Below are 19,541 nucleotides of genomic sequence, written 5' to 3' on the forward strand. Positions count from 1 at the left end.
TTACACTTATGCATCTAAAGTATGAGCATTACTGATTTACGGGATGCAAATTGTAATAAATTACATTTTTAGGAGCACGTGTGAAAGTTGTATCGACTGACGATGCTAAATGTTTTGCGCATCGAAGCGATCATAGATTCATCGCGTGAAAAATTATCGATTGGAGTAACTTTATTCAAAGATAGAAATGACAGCATTGGAAAAACATGGAAGTGTGCAGATCAGGACGGTTTGGAAACGGGCTTTTCTTTTAGATTTCGCACTTCTCCGAGATTCTTGTACATTTTCACAAAAAAAATAGCTGACGCCGAAGGGTTGGGCTGGAAATTTTTTTTTACTACTGCCTTAACGACGTTGAAATTATCAAAAAAGGCTATTTTCGAGAATTTCAAAATTTATATATCTCCAAATCCTTTGATGGTTATGTTTTGTATGACAAAACAAAAGTTTTTGGAAAAACTGAGATGCCTGTAATTTTCTTTAGTACCGAGAAAGCTATGTTGAAATTCTTAAATACAAATTTCTTAACTAAAGTCTTGAAAGATAAAATCAATAATTCGATGAGGCAGTACTCAATATTGATTCACACTAATCCAATTTCGTTTGAACTTCTGTTTGCTACAAATCAACGAGAAAAATGAAGAGCAGTGATTTATTTCAATATTTGAAAGTTAAAAAAATTAGTTTTCACGAATTCCAACCTAGATATTACACTATTAAAAAAAAATCGTACGCATCTCAGGTTTCAAAAAACCTTTTGTTTCGTCATACAAAACATAGCGTCCGAAGAATTTACGGATATCTCAATTTTGAAATTTCGGAAAATGGCCCTTTTTCTAATTTCAACGTCGTTAAGGCAGTAGAATAATTTCTCTAACCCAGCCGTTTCACGTAAGCTATTATTTAATGAAAGATTACAAAATTTTTGGAGAAGAGCAGAATCTTAAAAATGCCCTTTTCTGAACCGCCCCAATGCACATCGTAAGGCACAACTGAAGTCAAGTAATGATATAAAATTTTGCTCCCTGAATACTGGACTCCGTTTAATCTGCAATGTAGTGGGTATATGTGGTAAAATTTCTCTTATTGTTGGGATAAATTTCGTCATGACCGCGAAATAAAGCGGAGCTGCGACGGGCTTGCGTATCAAAATTTAGGGTGGTCAAGTCAGGCGAATCAGGCAGGCGCAGCTGGCCCGATTCCAAGTACCGCCTCGACGTCAACGCAGAGCACGCAGAGCCAGGAGCAGCAACCACAAAGCAGCAGCAGCAGCAGCACCAGCCACAGCAGCAGTAGCAGCACCAGCAGCCGAGTGTCTCAATCGTGCATTTACCCGCTGCTGCTGTGAAAATTTCTGCAATCATTTAACAATCATTCGGTGTGTCGATCAGACCCGCGCGGCACAGTGTCTCATTGTCAGCCACGTTTTCGCCGTTGTTATTGGTGTTGCTATTGTTATTGTTGCCATTGTTGATCACATTATTATTGTAATTGTTATTGTTTACGACAGCTAGTCAATAGTAGAAGTGGTAGTAGTTAATAATAGAAGTGGCGTTGTGAGTCGTAATGTTATACGCGATGATATGTTAATGCTGGAGACTGAAGGTAGATCACTGGATGTATACATTGGGACGGTAACCAATCGATAACTGTTCAGTGGATTGTCGATATCGCACATGACGAATCATAGTGAAAGAAGTTCTTGCGGTACTCGCCCTTGTCAGTTGGAATAATGTGAAATGTGAATAAGTGAATTTTTTTACAACTCGGCAAACATTCCCATCAGCAGTATTCAAGAGGGAGGTAAATATAAACCGTTAGAGTCATTTGTAATATTAATGTATATATATATATGTATTGAATAAGTGTATTCACACATGCAAAAGCTTCAATTGTATAGGTATAATACATGCACGTATGTGTTAGCACCTATTTATGAATGGATTACGTACATTATAGTTATGCACACTTGATACGTGAGCTTATAATTATACGTATTGGTTATTCACCCCTGGCAAGAATAGTAGTATAGTAATAGTGACAATTCTAATAATAACGTCACTCGAACGTAACATCGATTACATGGTATGTATTTCAAAGCGCGACTCATCATTCGATATCATCTGCAGTACAATATATGCATATCATTTTTCGGAAACAACATGGCGAAGTATTTTAAAATGAATCCACGAAGGTCGTGAGAGTAGAAAATTTGAAAGGTCATTCGAATCGTCAGGAAACGGTTAACATTTTTCAGGATAATGCTGCTACAAAGCTACAAAGTTGCTTCTGAACGGGATCGATTTCGCGGGTAACCGGGCGAGGCAGAGCGTCCGTCCGTTAAAGGGGCCAAGCCGGGGTATATTTCATTACAAGTGTAACATACATACGTAGTCTATACCCTGCACGTTGACATTATTGTTTGCTTTTTATACGACATGTATAAACCTAGCTGCTGTATTAATACCATGCGATCGTTAAAGCAGTCAGTTTTACTCCAGAAGAGATGATGTACTTTATTTAGATAGTACAGTAACGTACAGTAGAGGACACTATATCTATTGTTAGTAGTCTCGTCAGGGAATTGTGTTGGCTTTTATTTATAAAAACATGACTTTTCGATGCAATCACACTTGTCTTCGCGTTATGATCATCGTCAAGGCATGTCAAAATTCATTTTGATTCTCTTTTTATATTTTGTTATACGCCTGGCAAGGCGCCCCGGTTCGCTGAGGGCAATCGATACGAGGGCTGTGAATTTGTGTTATTCAGGTCAGAGTGTATTCGAAGTAGGTCGGACCGTTGACATTCAAATGCTTTATACGATTTACGCAAAGTTGCTGCAGCTTTTTTCCTGTTACTTATGCGTTTTGCGGGTATTCTTAGTTCGTCATATGCTGTTTCCGTCGTGCTCGGACTATTTTCATGTCGTTCTCTTTGCAAAGCATGCACGTTAAAGTTATAAAGCTACATTCGATGCCAGGTAATTTATTTATACCTAATTCTCGCCAGGTTGTTGCTATCGTCGACCCATCACTGCTCGTTGTAGGGTAATAATTCACGTTGCAATCCAGTGTATAATACAGCTATACATGCAGAATGCAGCAATTAACAATACAAATTTTATGACTCTAGATCTAATACAATCGTTTGAGTTTGGTTTCTTAAATTAGTACAAATTTACTGTCATAACCGAATTCTTCCAGTGATGCCTCCACTTGTGCAGTAAAACAAATGAACGCAGATATACGTTTGTCGGTATTTCCGTGCGGATTATTACATGCCAAGAGTTGAATACTATTTTTTGAATACTTAATTGTTGACCAAGTTTTTAATTTCTCCCTCACTGTTATACATCAAATAAAAAAAACTTTTGTCTTAAACCAACAGTTCGTATATGCCAACCATGAAACCATTTTTGTTTTCCAATTTCGGGATCTGTGACCTCGAAAATCTTGGCACACTGTCTCTCATACAACTTGAACTGTTATTAACTAATCTGCTACACGATACAAAATCAGCAAATTTTTACCACGAAATGTGACTTGACCACCCTAAAAATCTCTGAATACAAGTTTTAATCCGATGCATTGGAAACAACACAGAAACATTGCAATAACATTTACATTTTTTGCTTCAGATCAAAATATTACAAATTCTGTCGTTATATTATAAACTGGTCATTACTCTCTGGCTATAAATCACGTATCAGTAATGTTATAAAGTTGTTTGTTCACTATTTGTATTGAACTAATCAGGATCTACACGTGAAACATCCTTATTCCTAAATGCTCGTACGCGACAGTTTATCAAGTACTATTATCATGTATACTTACATCTTACACATTACTTTGGCAGTTCAAAGCGTGGGCTCCATCGAACAAAAGAGCTACATGAGACATAAGTCGCAGACAGCTGTCGACTTTTTCTAAGTGTATTTTTGTACTCCGAAAAACATGCTATGTAGTTTGAAGCAGTAAAAAAATATTCGGACAACTTGCTCCAACCCGCGATTTTGTTTAAAAATGTGCAAATTCTTCTGACCCACTATTCCCATATCAAAAACATAAATATCAAATGAAAGCGACACCTTTCCGATCATCTTGTTGCGAAATGTCCCAAGACAACCAAGAAAATGAGAAAAACATATTTAGAAGATGGAAAATAATTACTCACGAAGTCCATTGTAATTAACAACATTCATTTGTTTCAAACTTTGAACTACAATTTTAATTTATTATAGCGCCGGTTGGTCTAACATCTAGCGGAGGAAATAAGAACCTTGTGACAACTAGCCCCGGTCCAGGGGCACATTAAAAAATCTTCAATAAAGAAATTTTCGACCCTTCAAAGTGCATTTCCTCCTAAATTTTCAATATTTATGGCTGAAATTCACTTATACGAACAAACAATCATTTCAAATGTTTGATAGCATGCTTTAGGTCAAATATAGAAAATCGGCGGTCCATAAATATCTTTTTACCACTTCGGACTACATGGCACGTTTTTTAGAACACAAAGATACACTTCGAAAAAATCGACAGCTGCCTGTGACCTAGGCTTCATGTAGCTGCTTTGGTCGATGGAGCCCCCCTCCCCTCCATCCCCCCCTCTTAATTACTCACAATCAGTATATTTGGCTGGTAAAACTTCTTTCATTAAATCTTCCCAAAACAGTGGATACTAAAGTAAAAGTTTAAGATCCAGTGCAATTTTTCTATCTTATTAGACTCTCTAAACATAGTTTATAATCAATTCCTAAGCCTGCCTTCCCTTCGGTGTAACCTTCAACTTATGGGCGGCCCTGAAATGGTTGAAATAATAAATTAATTCATATGAAATGACCAAGTCTGGTCTTAGGTTCTTAGTACCTAGGTAATATGTCGTATTTACAGAATTATTAATACGAGACTCTATTGTCAGGACCAAAGCACCGCCAGACGGCGACAAAAGTTCGTAAAAATGTATCCAACTCAAAGGGCAACTTGTTTTTGCCAAATAACTCGGTTATTTTTAACTTTTGACTAAAAATGGTCGCTCAACTATAGTGGCGAGCGGTAAGTTGTTTGCAAAAGTCGCATTTATCGCCTGACAAAAACGGATTAAGTCAAGCGAATAAAAGTAAGAGTAACTATGCAATCGAGATCAAAATTAAGCACAAGCAAACCATCATATGATCCAAACGTTTAACCTTTTTGCCATATTGATACGTGATTTGACAGTTGGCAGCATACAACCGGTAACCAGTAGTTTTCATGGAAAATGGAAACGTCCTACCTTGGTGTTCAAATATTAATTACAAAGGTCTGCGATGAAAGAGTTTTCAAAATATTCGTACATGATACATATAGATTTTGGATTGCTGATTTAGAATATCAACTCCTTTTCTACATATCACATCATAGTGGTGTGAAACCCTCGGTGAAACTGTTCTGTTTATTATGGTTTTCAAATGGTGGTTTGTGCGAAGGATATTCATTTGAGAATACAATATAAATCTGTAAAAAAAATTGAGGTATCTATTTAAAAAAACGAATTTGACCACCATCTGTCCTCGAACTCTTCCACTGACCTGGAAAAAATTATATCCATTACATTCCGTTTTGAAAATGATATCACTTTTCTTTGAAACATTTTTCTCGAAAATGCTTCATTGCCAAGTTATTCACGTTTGTCAACTTAAATGGACTACCCCGTATACATGAAGAGATACTTTTCTCAGAATAACTCTATTGAAATAAATATTTTCATCGGTTTTTCAAAGAAGTAATCTAGTAAAATGTTGACTTTGTTGTTATGAAGAAACAGAGAATCCGAGAAGCGGAGAATGTCATGACAAACTCAGAAAAAATACCTGGAATTCCTTCGAACCTGTTCTTTATAAATTTTTAGGCAACCTAAAAGATCCTAATCATACAAATATTGTCCAAGAAATGTTAAGCAACTGTAAAAACTTAAGGTGTAATATAAATTTGGAGGCTCACTTTATATTAGATTGGTGCTAGTGTTTATGTTATTGTGGTATTGTAAACGCGCGGGGGGGGGGGGGGGGGCTCTACTATAATCATGATTTTATTCCTAAATTCTACGTTCTCAAACACCAAAATTCACAGAAAAAATTAGGGCAACAAAAAATTGTTTTTTTTTTTCTTTTTCGTTGTGTAGCTTATCTGCTACTTTTAATCTATATTCATGCTGTACACCCTATTGTTTATAAGAACCAAATTCATAATGTTAAGAGTGACAATGCATTTCTGGGAAAACTTGGTATTTCAAAACTTCAAGATTGGGTCTGAAAATTCAGTCACCTCTAACAAAACAAACCATATTCGTATCTTGAAAATTCGACTTCTTAAAATTCATTTTAGAGTTGCAAAACAGTAATTTTTTTTGTTCATATTTTGTTGTATTGTAATGTTACTGATTTGAATCTTATACTTCTTTCTTTTTCCTCATAAGGTTTTTCAATTGTTTGCAATGCAATGCGACTGTGTAACGGTGCCCAAAATAAGTATACATATAATATTACTCATACGAAAATGTTTATATTTTTAAGGAATTATACCCAGCATAGTATATTCAACATTTTTACTCTTACTCTGTAAGTGGCAATAAAAGAACTCTTTGTATTCTCGGAAAACTCTTCTTTGTAACCATAGAACTTTACTGAACTATCGTTTGGTCGTTCGAATAATTGATTACATACGTCTGAATGCATGTATACATGTTGAACGTGTTATTCTATCACAAAATCCTAAAGTATTTCTTACATAAATAATCAAATATTTGTCTATTTCCTTGTTCGGGACACAACAACGTTCACTTAGTCAAGCTTGGTATATGGCCATTGCATATCTTTCTTGGATACTATTTTATATATTCGGGAATTGCTTTGATTATTTCCTTAGTACTTTATGGCAGTGTTTTATGCACACTCTTTTTCTATCGTTAACAAATGAATAGTATTTGTTGGCTACAGCTTAAACACTCAAGGGGTTGCCCCGGTTGATTTCGACGTTGACGTGTATATCTCCAAATATTAAAGTCAATGTATTTTATATGCGAAGAAGGCTTAACAGCCCCATTCTATATGCAATTCTCAACAAAAACACTCCTACACATTCCGTAGACGCAGAAACAAAGAAATGGCGTGAATTGTCCACATTTACTACTGCGATTTCGGAGTGTTTTTTTTAAGAATTGCGTATAGAATGGGGCTGTGAACCCTTTATTCACGCTGGGACGCTTAGCATTCCTTTTTTTCTAACTTTTCATTTATTAAACTACTTTTTTGGTAACAACTGCCGAGTTTTTGGTTGCACATAGTCCCTGAAATATTTCCAAGTCTCAACAAAAAATATAAAATTTATTTGTTTACTTGTTGTAAAAATACGACGTGTAAGCAGATGCTCGAATTTCGTACTTTTCCACGAAAAAAGCATTCTATGCTAATCTACCATGAGAATCCAAACGCGAATTTTTGCACAATCCTAATACACACCAAAATATGTACAGAATCTTTTAAAATTTTTGTTGCTGTTGTTTTTGCTTGTTTACCATATTGAATCTGCCATTCTGAATTCTCGAATTTCGAGTTTAGATTCGTAATCGGTGACCCGAAAAGCCCATGAATGCAAAATTTGAAGGGAATCGCATATAAGGAAAAATGTATGCATAGAAGGGTCAAGCCCGTTTTCGCATTTGATTTACGTGGACTTCGATATTTGGAGAGATATATAGTCGAAATCTACCAGGGCACCCCCTTAATATCGTTTACTGCAAAAATATCTACTTATTTTTCGAATAACTTCAACCGTTTTTGTAATATTACATAAAATTTTTATCTTCAAAATAAGCAAGATGTGGGATAATTAGAATAACCTCAAATATAGTGAAAATGTAAAAAGTGGGTGACTCGCGGGATTCTGTAAGTTTTGCTTAGGTGAAAATGTGAGACTTCTCGCGTGAGTTTGTTCGGCAAGAAATTTGAGGGTGGTCAGATGACGTGCAACATAAAAAACGTGAAAAAAGTGAATCGTTGATTTTTACTGCAACAGTTATCAATGGAGGTTATTTTAATTATCCCACACCTTGCTTATTTTGTACATGAAAATTTCATGTAATATTACAAAAACACTTTTAGATACTTGCGAGAATTGGTGAAACGGCGAACTCAAACCAACACCAAAAGGACGCTACCGCTAGCACACGACTATTTCCCGCGCTTTACCCAATTATCTCTCACGCCACTGATATTGTATACTAAATTATTTTTCTCAATTCATTAGTCTGAGATCAATTAGTGAATGGTTATCAGAAGTTCTGGATGGACACAATGTACCTCCTTCAGACACTGATTTTCAAGGGTTTCAACCTGTTTTATTATGGTCTGCTTTTTGTTTACACCTCTGTGTTTTTGCTTATCTCAACTCTCAGTCTTGGTATATTTATTTAAATATCTCGGCACTCAAACAGTTTTTATGCGTTAACGGTTTCTACTCCTCTGCCTGTTCCCATGCCATACGTGATGCACTATGGAGTCGTGTGGCCATACCTACGTGATTGACGGAACGCGCGATATACATATACAAGCTGTTTGTTCAAATCCAACTTTACTCGCGTTGTTTTTACTATATCCTCTGTGTTGCGTAGGACGCCTCACTGAAGTTATAGGTACTGTTTGTTTCCAGCTTTTGCTTCTCTGTGTAAGAATGTTTCTACCAGACACCACTTACAACGTGTTTCTTTATTTTATTTTCAACTTCAAGTCTCACTCGCTCGATCTTTCTTCCAATGATCTACTTCACGACCAACCTATTAATACAAACAAGCATTTCTTACGATGGAATACACACCGATTCGTTACAAATTCGTCAACAAGTGGATAAAGAGGAAATTTTTATGTGATATGAATGAGCTTGAAGTTGCTTACATTACTAAGTATAGCATAATCATGGCATCAACTTCTTTAACGATTTCGAAATGTTTCTTTGGCATAATGGAAATAGTATTGGATAAAGGAATTGATACGCAACGTCGAATATGATCACGGATCACTCATCCTACACACGTTCTTCCCACCATACACCATCTGTTGGATTTTGTTTATTCATTGCATGAGTACATTCTTCACACAATCTAAACAGGATACGAATAGCGGACGCAAAACATATAACAATCAATTTTGGAGGAAATACTGGCCAGTCTTCACCACCACTATTTAATTTTTGTAATCAATTAGACCGAAATTAATTGAGTGAAAATAATATAATAACAAATATTGTAATTTCTAAATCAAAGAATTTTGGTTACGAATTAGGAACGTAATTAGTATCGAGTGTTCTTGTAATTATAAATTGCGAATATAATTAGTATCCGTTGTCCTCTTAATTACAAATTACAAATAAAGTCAGTGTCATTTTTTCTTCTATTTACAAATTACGAATGTAATCAGTATCGGTTTCTCTTCTAATTACAAATTACAATTGTAATAAATAATTTGTTTTTCAATTACAAAATACAAATGTCAATAAAATTTTTGTTTTTTTCAAACACATTCGTAATTTTTATTTAAAATATAATTCATTAAAATATCGCTCGGTACTGTCAATATAAAAGCATCCTTAAACATCGATTCTCAATACATTTTGTGAAATTTTGAATTTTTTTCTTCCATAAAGCGAGCCTTATAATCGGATAAAAATCCGAAATTTTTGTGATAAAATACCCGAAAATGCAGAACCATACTTTACATTCTTATTCACGCAAAGTAACAAAAGATAATTCTGTCGTTTACTTTCTACAGTGCCATGGAATGTATGAAACGTGTTACGCGAACGCTTGTAAACTTGAATAATGCCGTCAACATGTGACTCCAATTCCCATGCAGCCATGTTTAGACTCAATTTGAACAGCTTATAATTTACGAAAACGAATTTTTTACCCATTTCAACCCGTTTCTCTGTTTACGACGACGTTATTACGCATTATAGGGGAGGGTGGGTTCAAAGTGAGCCCATTAAGAAAATAATGCCTAAAATCAGAATACAATCTTTAGTTTTCATATGAACAGTTATGTTAAAGTATTATCTAGCTTTCTCGAGACAAAATAATCAAATTCAAGTTCGGAAAATTATTTGACCTTAACGAGTTGAGAGTAAAGCACAACTTCGAACGTTTCACGTTATGAGGTGTGCAATTACTCGAGTAATTCATAATTGATAAAAAGTTCAGGTGGTCAATTGTATCCCTTGTTATTTAAAAAATTTCAGGGGGCCCAATTTGCCCCCAAATTTTGTGAGATATCAAAAATTTTAAGGTGCCCACTTTGCCCCACCCTCCCCTAAATATAAGCTAATGTACATAACCCGATATATGTAAAACAAAGTCTAGACATGATATTTCGAAAAGCATTAGACGGATTCTGCTCAAATTGTTACAGTACCTTTATTTTACCTACACCGGTCTCGTGAACTAGGATAATTATGACTGCTTCGGTAATTTTTGTATTGCGACCTAAACAGGTGGAAAACAAATGCAAATTTCAAAATTTCAAAATTTTGAGCAGGATCGGTCGAGTGCTTTTTGAGATATCATGTCTAAACTTTTTTTTAATACATTCCTACCGGGCGGTATACATTAGGTTGTATTCACTATTCCGTCTCCAAAAAATTTCAAAGTTTGTTTAAATGTCAATAAATATAATGTGAAAATTATGAGAAATTTTATTTCCATGTTTTGTCTTAAGAAGAATACCCAAAAGACCTTCAAAAATACAGCTTTCACACTAGACGACGCCCTTAAGTAAGTTTGGTACCAACGGCGACAAAATACCCTATAGATTGGTGGTGATTAATTGTTGTGACGTTGAATCTGCGTGGGGAAAAGATGAGTGGATCTTTTAAATACATCCCGAGACGCTCTGCACGATGGCGTTACCAAGCAGGGTAGCGTTCGCCAGAAAAATAATTCCCTAACAACATAGGGATTTCTTTAGACAATTGGTACAAAACTTACTCGAAGAAAGGGGCGTATCGTAAAAGTTCTAGGCACACCATGTAAACTAATAAACCATAATATGCTAACTCTTGTAAGTATTTTTAGAAGTGGATATTCATTTACAGATTAGATGAAGAGTGATTGCAAGATTTCGAAGATTTTCTCGATTGCATCCGATTTCAAGCGATTTTAGGTCACTTGTATTCCGAAGATATTGAATGATTTCGAGCAATTTTAACTGCGATTGATGTTTTTCCTCTCTGTAGGTATGGATTGTAGCGTGAAAAATTCTGGTCATTTAAAAAAATATAAACTTTCTTTTGTTCGTAATTGTACCTCTAAAGGTAGATCTATAATGCGGTAGGATCGAAGCGTTGTTGTACATTGATTGTACACAAAGATGCAGTAAAATCGTGTTAAATCAACTGACTACGAAGACTGTTTTTTGTTTTAGGACTAACATTAAGATGTGGCCAACTGGTGGGAGATTAGTGAAAGAGGATAAAAGTTCCACTGGCGGATGAACCTGAAAAGCGACTGATCGTCAAGCATAGATTGACATTCAGGTTAAAGTTAATCTCATGCTGAACGACAGAAAGTTTGATGATGAAGCGGGTGCCGACCCAGATCGCAACGGAAATGGAGTTCCAACTTCGATTTATACTCAGGTCCCTCATCTTGAGTCAACGATGGACTCCTTCACATACGACCCATCGCTTGTCACAGTTGGAAATATGTCGAACCTTGGGAACCTTGGTAGCTTGGGCAATAAAGAAGTTCGTTATGCTTCATTTTCAACAGTTCCAGCTTCGCTACCATCGATGCTTCCGCCGCCGTTGCCACCACCTCCACCACCTCTTCCTCTTCACATGCAACAACGCATTTATTCGCGTTCCATGACATCCTTACCACCGGAGCCTTTCATGCTGATGCGTTCGAAAGCTTTGAACAGAAGAGTCTGCATTAATGTCGGTGGTGTTAAACACGAGGTCCTTTGGCGTACTTTGGAAAGACTGCCTCACACTCGTCTCGGACGTCTCCGAGACTGCAATACTCACGAAGCAATAACTGAGCTTTGTGACGATTACTCGCTTATAGACAACGAATTTTTTTTCGATCGACATCCCAAGTCGTTTAGCTCAATATTAAATTTCTACAGGACTGGGAAACTCCATTTAGTTGACGAGATGTGCGTTCTAGCATTCAGCGACGACTTAGAGTACTGGGGTATCGACGAGCTCTATCTCGAAAGCTGCTGCCAGCACAAATATCACCAACGAAAGGAGCACGTCCACGAGGAGATGAGAAAGGAGGCCGAGTCTCTTCGGCAACGAGAGGAGGAGGAATTCGGGGAAGGAAAATGTGCGCAATATCAAAAATGTCTCTGGGACCTTCTCGAAAAACCAACAACCTCTATAGCCGCCAGGGTGAGTCATGGTTTCTTATAATATACGTCTACAAATGTTTGTAGTACGGAGGCATGCACATGGATCGTACGTCATTCTACAAATACTTGTTAGCATCAGTGAAATGGTGAAGATAGTGTATAATTAACAATCAATAATATTCAATGTTGCATCATCCAGTTGAACGCTTCTTCCAAATATGCTTTACAAGGAACATCAGTTTGGTGTTTCTTCTCCAATGTCGTTGCAACTCATGTATGTTGTAGGACATTGAAAACTAGAAGACACGTATTTTTATTTATCGGCGGAAAAACGGTTCAACTGTGTGAAAATGACTCCCAAAGGAGGGCAATCAATGAGGTGTTCAATGTCCAATGTTCTACAATATACATAAGCTGCGAGGAATTTGAAGGGAGACACAAAACTGGTGTTGCTTGTTAGATGGATAATATTCGTTTGCTGATAACCATCTCATATTTAGTTTGCATGTTTACAGGACTAATCTAGCTATGAATGAATCAAATGTTGCTGGGAAAAATAATTTGTTTGTATTAGTTAGAAGTTTGATAATTTCAGTTGTTTTTGTTCTAAATCATGCAGCACAATAATCTAGTTTTCGAGATTTTATAACTACATGATCATTGATATGTATCTAGACAGCATCTATAGATGTTTAACGTCTAAATGGTTAAAATTGTTGAAAACTTAGTTTATTCGAAAGTTATGTATAGTAAGGGGATATAAAACAACCGCATTATTTATTCATAATCAATTGGATGAAAATCCGATGCTATATCTATTCCCTGTACATCGCATACCTGTATACATATCACACACGTAAGTAGGAATCGTTTTCTCGTACGCTAGAGAATCAAAACTGTATTTTCTGTGAATAATAAATCAGTATACGAATACAAGACAGAAAAAAGTTTCTGTACACAAGATCAGTTTGGCCGATCGCCAAAACGATGAGATTTGTTTCGTTTAGAACCCGTTGAAATCAATTATATTTATAAATTGGGAGTAAGTATACGATATCACGAGCGTGCTCATGCCATGACACTTAAAAAAAGAGAGGTAAGCAAAGTAAAAGATTTTTATAATATAATATACTGATAGCGCTACACAGAAAAACGATATCAACAAAGTGTCTTGAAAGTTTGGAAAAAATAACGAAATTACGGGTATTTGAATTTTATAAAGTTAAAAAATCTACTCCTCTATACATATCCCAATTGCGGAGTGATTGTTTTTCTCTTTTCTCCGCATAGAAAGTGGACTTTTACGATACAAGAACTAAGTTTAAATAATTCACAAAAACTCCAACTGTTGTGGTTGAGACAGCATAACATGTAATCAAAAATTATTTCGTGAGATTGACTCATAGATTTGGGATTTTTTATCCGGAGAAGTCTATTTTAATGAAACGAGCAAAAAAAAATTGCTACAATCAATCATATCCAGAAACCAAGAAAATAATAACATCAAGAATTGTAAAGTTGAGCTTAAGTCAATTGGGTTGGAATTATTGAAATAGCCTCTTCTCAACAAAACCGAAAATGAAAAAAACCCAGATTCAAGGGACCAAAATTTATTTATTACTGATTTTGAAATGGTCGTATTATTATTTCGTTTGATCAATATCGTGTTATTTGTTGATTTCGATGGACCAAGGCCTTTTCATTCGTAAATGAGACGAGTTTTTTCTGTTGAACCTGAAATTATCACAATATCGTTGTATTCAAAATCATTCAAAGACATAATCAGTGAACTTAAACGCTATTGAAAAACATTTATTGAGACTCTTCAAAATTCAGACGATCTGTATGTACTATCCAGTCACGAATAAAATGAGGCTAATTGATTCATTCAAATTACACAGGATTTTGGCACTAAAAAAATACAACAAAAACGTGACCTCTTCAAAATTGATAATGACAGAAGTTTCTAGATTTGAAATTTTTGTTTTTGAGATCGCCATATTGCCAGATTTTTCAAACTGATTCGATGGAGACGTTTTTCCTCGCTAGCACTACAAGCGTCTCAAATTTCAGAACCGTATTTGTCTGAAGTTAACCAACGTAATGCCACTAATCTATATAATACAAAAAAAAACTTATTGTGGTAAAATATGCAGTTTATCTTCTATAGCAAATGTAACAAGATAAAATATCATATACAGACATATGCACATAAATAGCTAATTTTTAATTCGCTTCATACGTCGTGAAAAACTTTGCTATTCCGCAATTCACTCGTACTGTAGGTATACATATCATAGTCACGCACGGAATATATATTGTCCAATGCTTGTCTGCCACGAATATTGCTGTTGAATCGATATTCTTTTTTTTTTAAATTATCATTGACTGAAATTTAAATTCAGGGCACAATGATAAGACTGAATTTAAATTAGTCATTTCTGGCAACACAGATTTATTTAAGGTAAAAGACTTCGGTGAAATTTTTGACAAAAATCAGTTTTTTAATTCTTACCGGATTAACAGAAGTCGTACAAAAAAAGCCTTCGACTGATTTTTCGATTATCGTATTATGTGCTTCGAAAAAAAGTTTCGATCTCCTGCAATGAAAATGTATGCGCAAGGAACCTTTCCAAGTAGATTCTGCACACCGCTGCGAAAAATTCCTTTCGCATGCATTCTCATCACAGGAGATTGAAACTTTGTATGAAGGTCTATATTGTCACAATCTGAACATTGGTGGAAGAATTTTTTTATACGACTTCTAGTAACGATTTTCAAAATTTCACCGACGCGTCCCCTTAAGGGGGGTGACCCATTTTTTCCGCTGAAACGAGTTTTTTTTAGGATTCAATAAAATTAAAGCTGTTCAATTAATTACTTGTAAATTTTTAGTTTGTATTAATTGATATTTCAGATGTTCAGAAAAAAAAATTTACAGATATTTTTATGGCAAATTCTGCTTGCTGAGCCTCCTGATTTGTAACCCCGGACGAAGTTTTGCAGCCGCAGGCGTGCAGGGTTTCTTCACTTGTGGTGGTCTAAATGAAAAAAGCGAATGGAATTTTAATTTGTAAGGGCGGGGTTGAACTTCCGAATTTCAAAAGTTCCGGAAGTGCATAATTCTGAATTATTTTGGAAAGAAACTTGAAGCAAAGCAATGAAACTTTTACGAAACATCAAAGTTTCGAATGGTCGGAAACCCGACGGCTTAAGGTTTCGAAATACGGAATTCAGAACATTCAAGTTACGATATAGAGCAAAACTCCGAAGATTAAAATATACTCACACAGCGTAGTTTACTCAACGAGTGGGTATAATAAATGAGAAGAACCGAAAATCAGAATTATCAGGATTTCTAACGTAAAAATACCGAAAATCCGAAACAAAGAACGATCATGGTGGTGAAATCTCACCAAGCCAGAAATTCACAGAACTGAAAGTCTTCTATCATTCTGAATTTTGATGTTTCAGATTTTCAAATTTTCTCATTTTCGCACTTTTGGAACTTTGACTTGTCGGAGTTACGGTCTTTCGGAATTTTGCCCTTTTCGAACTTTGCACTTTTCGAATCTTAAGCGTCGGTTTTCGGACCATTCGAAACTGTTATGTTCCGACAAAGTTTGATTTCTTTACCCTAAATTTCACCGTTAAAAAATTTGGAATTCGGCGCTTTCGAAATTTTCCAAATTCGGGATTTCAATTCTTAACCTCAGTTTGTACACATGTAGCTATCGTTTGATGAACCAGAAATTTTGTTTTTTGATGATATGGTTACCGGTCAAACTCAAATAATCGATTTTGAACGAAAAAATTAGCAGATTTCTTTTTTCATTCAAAAATAGAGTATGGCGCATCGCTTTTCTCGTTCATCGAACGATAAGAGCATACTCTACATACTGTTAAAATTTTTAGTCCATCGGTTCACTAGTTTTTCAAATACAGTGCACATCAGTTGCAAAACAGCTGTTTCACGAAAAACGCAACCAAAAAAATTCTGGGTTGAAATTTGTCACACATATTCTCAAACCATCAAAAATGAAATGAGGCAACAGAAAAAAATCGGACACCCCCCTGAAGTAGATTATTTAAAGTTTGTGTAAGCCAATGCACCTATTTTGACCATTTATTTGTTGCCATCATTATTATTGGTGCCATTACACGGAGAGAAAAACTCAGCTTAGCCAGGTATATTTTAGATTGCGGCATATTCAAGTATACACGCCAGTCTTCGGAGCAGAAATTATGGCAAATATGGGTTGCCCAGTCATACAACTAATTGCAATAGCATTACCAATTTTTCAAACTAACCGTACTGACTTAACCACTTACGCGTATGGCAGTTTTCTCTAAGGCGGCTTGTTGAAGTGGCAAATAATATGATTTTTTCGGGATAAAATTTGTTGGCATTGAAAAAATTTCTCCACGCCTAACCGTATTTCCCAGATAACCGTATTCAAGTCGTTTATCTTTTTTCTCCGTGTATCATTATTTAGCTTTAAGTGAACTTTGCTTTGCATTACTTTATTGCATATTATAATGTGAATAAATTTTACTATGATCGTATCAATGTATTAAATTTTGTATCCAGAAAAGTCCGGAAACCATTTGTTTGAATACTTATGACAGTTTTCCTGAATCATTGTTCTTTCCATAAAATTATTCACATTGACAAAAGGATGTAGACATTTTTTAATGGAAAATAAGGGAAAATAATGAAATTAATATCAGCTCTGAGTAGAAGTAGACCAAGTACAGTATGTATAGTAATAAAGAGTTATTATAATCGATTTTATTATTTCTAGGTGGTGTGACAACGCTATTTTTGTACATACATAATATAAATCTATCCCCTTTGTGTCATGTAGATAGATTGACTACGTACTGCTGATCATTATTTTCATATTACGTCAATATAAGAATATGTGAAAGCAGATTGCGATGGAAGGGTTAACACGTGATTACCAGGCATCATGTAGCTCCAGTCTCGGCACCGCTCCCTCTATGCAGTATAGCACCATTACATCGGTAGATTGAATAAAGAGAAACGTCTGACATTTATAACTACGGAAACAGTGTTGCAAATAGGATGAAAATGACAAAATGAAATTAAAAAAAAAGACGATTAGCTACAAGCAGTTATGTATTCGGAAATTAACTAATATATAGTTCAGAGGGCTGGGTAATAATAGAAACGGTGTCACTTGTGAAAACTAATAATCTTGAATCAAGAAATTAAAACAAAAACCAGCGTAATAACTCGATCAAGGTTGATTGAAAGCTGAAGTAGTTGATGTTACTGATATCAAATATGTATTTCGATGGCCCCTAATAAAATTTACTGAACCTTATAGAGGCTGATTATAAAAGATCTAACCTCTGGCGTGACGATTATAATTCAAGTAACTCTACCACGTCGATGATAAAACAGTTAATTCCCGCTATAAGCATAGTAGATAATTGTTTTATCATCGGGGTCCGTAGAGTTCCTTGGATTATAATCGTCACGCGAAAGTTGGGACTTTTATTATCAGCCTCTCTAAAGCTGAGTGAATTTTATCAAGAGCCATCGATTTGGCATATGTATGTACAATGGCCTGGCGAAGGATCCATTTTGAATATCCCTTCGAGCAATTATTACCGTTTTGTATTACGAATAGAAGAATGTGAGCCATTTACAATTTCATAATACCGTAAAATTCATGGGACACTCTATCGAAATCCCATTTCGGCGTACGTTTAAAACTAAAATCGTCACATAATTTGTCTTGAAAAAAAGAACATGCGGTACCTAACTGTACTTTTCAAGGTTTTCACCAATTCTACATATCACGGTACGTGAGTTAAGGGAGCGGGGCTTGGATAGGACGCAATGAATGCGGGAGAAAGTATATCAGCTATCCATAGACGTAATTTAGTGCAAGTGGAAGTGTCCCAAGCAAATATCTGCTAGTCTAATTTGTACTAGTTAGGTGAAATATCTGTAGGATAGACAAAAACTATTAGGTACTATTACCGCCTCCCACCTACCGTAGTAGTGAAATTTTGTTTGAATTCGGTCCAGTTGCACCTGGGAAAGGTTTTTTACAGTTTTCATTGCCCCTTGTTTGAATTCGGGTGTTTTTTTCAAGCGTCAAGATGGCTACAGACGCATAAAAGTGTTCACTAACCTCTTCCTTCCTCGCCCCGCACAAGCTGATCGCTTATGGGGACATAGTCAAAGGGTATTGCGGGCTTTATTGCGGGCTTGGTGGTAATTACTATGATTTTCATTATTATCAAAGAGATTGGTATGGACGATTGCACAGCGTACATTTGTATCATTTTCCACACTTTTTTAATTCACCAAATTGAGATAATATTTAGCGATATAGCTTATACGCACGATTAGAATTCTTGATCTATTAGTACTATAAAGCTGTTATTATTAACACTTTCTTCGATATCGTTATCGTTATCGTTATCGTTATCGTCATCGTTATCGATATTGCTATTGTTATATCGCTATCGATATTGCTATCGTTGTATCGCTATCTGTACTTTATCCTTATTGCTATCATCACTACCAACAAGGTTATCAACGTTATCAGTCTTATACACCATGCGTAATAACACTGGTCTACGAAACAAAACAATTTTTTGCCGTGCTTTGTAAATGCTGTTTTTCCTTACCTTGGCGCAGATGAGTTAAAAATATGTCTAAAAACAACACCCATTTATTTAGAATATCTATTTACTTGAAAAAATAGAACTGCATGAAAATTTTTAAATTATTCATTTTTTAAATTATTTTATCGACTTTTTCATACGTTCTACTTTTTTTATACAAAGTATCGACGTCACATTCACCCTACAAGGAGTTCATGTTCAAGCGAGCACGCCAGCAAACTCCCAAAGTGAATAAAAATAAACCAAAATAACCGGGTAGTAGTAAAGTGAGAAATGTCGGAAAACAAGATTAGGAACCAATATCAAGCGCAGCCAAAAAAGCGAAGAACCGAAAAAAACGAAATGTCAGTAAAGAAAACAAAATTTAATCGAGGAAATTATTAATTAAACCATAAGCTCAGCCGTCAGTAATTGGTTGCAGAGAACATGGTCGCGGAAGGTGGAAGGATACACACAAACGGAACAAAAGAGTTTGTAGGTACAATAG

At 35.5% G+C, this 19,541-nt stretch overlaps 1 protein-coding gene across 1 annotated transcript in view; it reads left to right on the forward strand.

Annotated features, from left to right (window-relative positions):
• The first annotated feature begins 1,265 nt into the window (after positions 1–1,265).
• LOC124415932 overlaps positions 1,266–19,541 on the forward strand; it is a 72,980-nt gene continuing 54,704 nt past the window's right edge. The window contains exons 1-2 of the mRNA XM_046896689.1: positions 1,266–1,803; positions 11,453–12,425. Coding sequence (XP_046752645.1) covers positions 11,580–12,425 — 846 coding nt within the window. The 5' untranslated portion in view covers positions 1,266–1,803; positions 11,453–11,579. The remainder of the gene's footprint in view (positions 1,804–11,452; positions 12,426–19,541) is intronic.

The sequence above is a fragment of the Diprion similis genome, chromosome 1, assembly GCF_021155765.1.
Source record: "Diprion similis isolate iyDipSimi1 chromosome 1, iyDipSimi1.1, whole genome shotgun sequence".
Lineage (NCBI taxonomy): Eukaryota > Metazoa > Arthropoda > Insecta > Hymenoptera > Diprionidae > Diprion > Diprion similis.